The sequence below is a fragment of the Cucurbita maxima genome, unplaced genomic scaffold (genome assembly GCF_002738345.1).
Source record: "Cucurbita maxima cultivar Rimu unplaced genomic scaffold, Cmax_1.0 Cma_Scf00032, whole genome shotgun sequence".
Lineage (NCBI taxonomy): Eukaryota > Viridiplantae > Streptophyta > Magnoliopsida > Cucurbitales > Cucurbitaceae > Cucurbita > Cucurbita maxima.
This window is the reverse complement of record NW_019272048.1, coordinates 560,054-561,955: the sequence shown is the minus strand read 5'-3', so window position 1 is coordinate 561,955 and position 1,902 is coordinate 560,054. Positions and strand designations below refer to the sequence as shown.

General features: G+C 36.1%; 1 protein-coding gene across 1 annotated transcript; it reads right to left on the bottom strand.

Annotated features, from left to right (window-relative positions):
* Positions 1 to 348: 348 nt before the first annotated feature.
* Positions 349 to 1,652, bottom strand: LOC111466976 (protein LIGHT-DEPENDENT SHORT HYPOCOTYLS 3-like). The gene is made up of 3 exons (XM_023111670.1): positions 1,378 to 1,652; positions 1,086 to 1,271; positions 349 to 963 (listed from the first exon to the last, which is right to left on the bottom strand). Exons 2-3 carry the CDS (start codon positions 1,262 to 1,264, stop codon positions 654 to 656), a joined length of 489 nt encoding a protein of 162 aa, XP_022967438.1. The 5' UTR covers positions 1,265 to 1,271; positions 1,378 to 1,652; the 3' UTR covers positions 349 to 653.
* Positions 1,653 to 1,902: the final 250 nt, after the last annotated feature.

Sequence of the window (1,902 nt, the reverse complement as noted above, 5' to 3'; positions counted from 1 at the left end):
TTAATTCACAATCATAAGGGTTTCAAACCGACTTCAATTTTTAAAACATTCTATTCTCGATCAAAATGACAGAGTCATGAATCCCAACACCAACTCATGACTAGGTTTTTTTTTAGAGATTTTCACCCATTTAGCCATTTTTTTTGTTCTAAGACATGACAAGAAAGGAAAAAAAATAAGAACATTGAATCTCACAGCAAGATTTGGACAAGATTATTAAAAGTTCTGCAACAAGACAGAGAAACCAGCATGTTTTGTACTAAATTAACATGTGAACTAAAATTAAGACAACAAAATGATGATTAATTTAAATAAAAGCATGAACAAGATTTACAAACGTTGAGCACAAGTGCACAAATAGTAACACTGATAGTATTTGCATCAAAAGCAGAGATTTACACCTTTTCACAGTCTTCTTAGAAGCTTTTTCAGAAAAATTTATTCACCAAAGCAAAGAAAAGAGGGTAAAAAATGCTTGAAATTTACCAAACCCTAGAGGAAATAGAGAGAGTAAAAACCCTTAATTTATTCAAGAAAAAAAAAAAAGAAAATGAAAAATTAAGCAAAACCCATGATTTATAATTAGGTTTAGAGCAATACCCAATTGGTGAATTTGTTGTGTTACGTTATTTCCCTTTGAAAGTTTGCATCTTTTATGATGATCTTGGTGCACCATGAGGTGCTTGTGGGCGCTTTCTTTTCTTCTCATAGCTAATCCCTCTAGCCTTAGACTGCAAATCACGAACTTCACGAAGATAGAGCCTCACAGCTCTAGCCCCAAATGGATTGGCTTCAGGCTTCCCACCATTCTCTTCAAAAGCGGCTCGAAGGCGGCCAACCAACGCGTCGAGACTACCCCACGCTTGTCGTAGAGGGCACGGGCATGGCGCGGGAGGGTTCAGAAGTCCATAGAAAGGGCATATAGCTGTGTGCACTTTCGTCTTTCCAAATTGATCCAAATACCTACAAACGAGAAAGATTTTTGGATATACGCACAAATCGATCGATCGATCGAACTAGAAAATTTTGATACCAGACAAAGGTAATCGGTGCCCTTTTTTTAAAACTACTTCTTTGTTCGGTACCTGAGGAATTCGAGAACATGCGCACCGCTGCATCTCGAGAGAGCGAGCGGAGGGCGATGATTGTTGAGATATTGACCAAAAGTTTTCCAATCTCGACGCTTTTGATTCTCATATCTACTGCTGGTAGAGGAGGTTGCTACAGCTTGTTGGTGGTTGATGCTGTTGCTTGAGAAGTCCATTCCAATTCCTTTATTTTCAACACACAAAAGAAATTCCCAAAAGGGTTTAGTTTTGAATCAAGAATTTAACACAAAAAACAATAAATATTGAGATTTTGGCATTAAAAGCTTACCTCAAAGCTGGTTCTAGGTTTCTTCTTCTTGTTCTTCGTGTTCTTCTTGTTCTTGGATTTTCTCAATGTTTTAAGAGAAAAAAGGAAGGTTTTTTTGTAATGGGTTTGTGAAATTGAAAGGATATTTGTTTGGGGTTTTCTAAAAAAGGTAGAACACCATAGTTTTTTTCCTTCTCATCCAAATTGGTGTGTTTTTGTGGGGAAGAAGAGCACAGTGAGCTGAGATTTTGGAGACAAGAAGAGGTTAGATTTAGCAAATAGGTTGAAAATTTTGCCGTGGATGGATGCGTTTGAACATCATAAGATACTTTTCCTGTCTTTGTCTTACATAATTGTAATGTTTTACCAACACATTCACTCACTCGCTTTGGAAAAAAATATGAAACTAATTACTGTCTCAACTTTTACTCAACTTTTACTGTTCTTTTCACACATATATTCAACTTTTCTGACAATGATCTTCCTCAATAATACTCCAAATGGATACATATGCATGTGTTTGGATTAACTTTTTAATCAATGGTT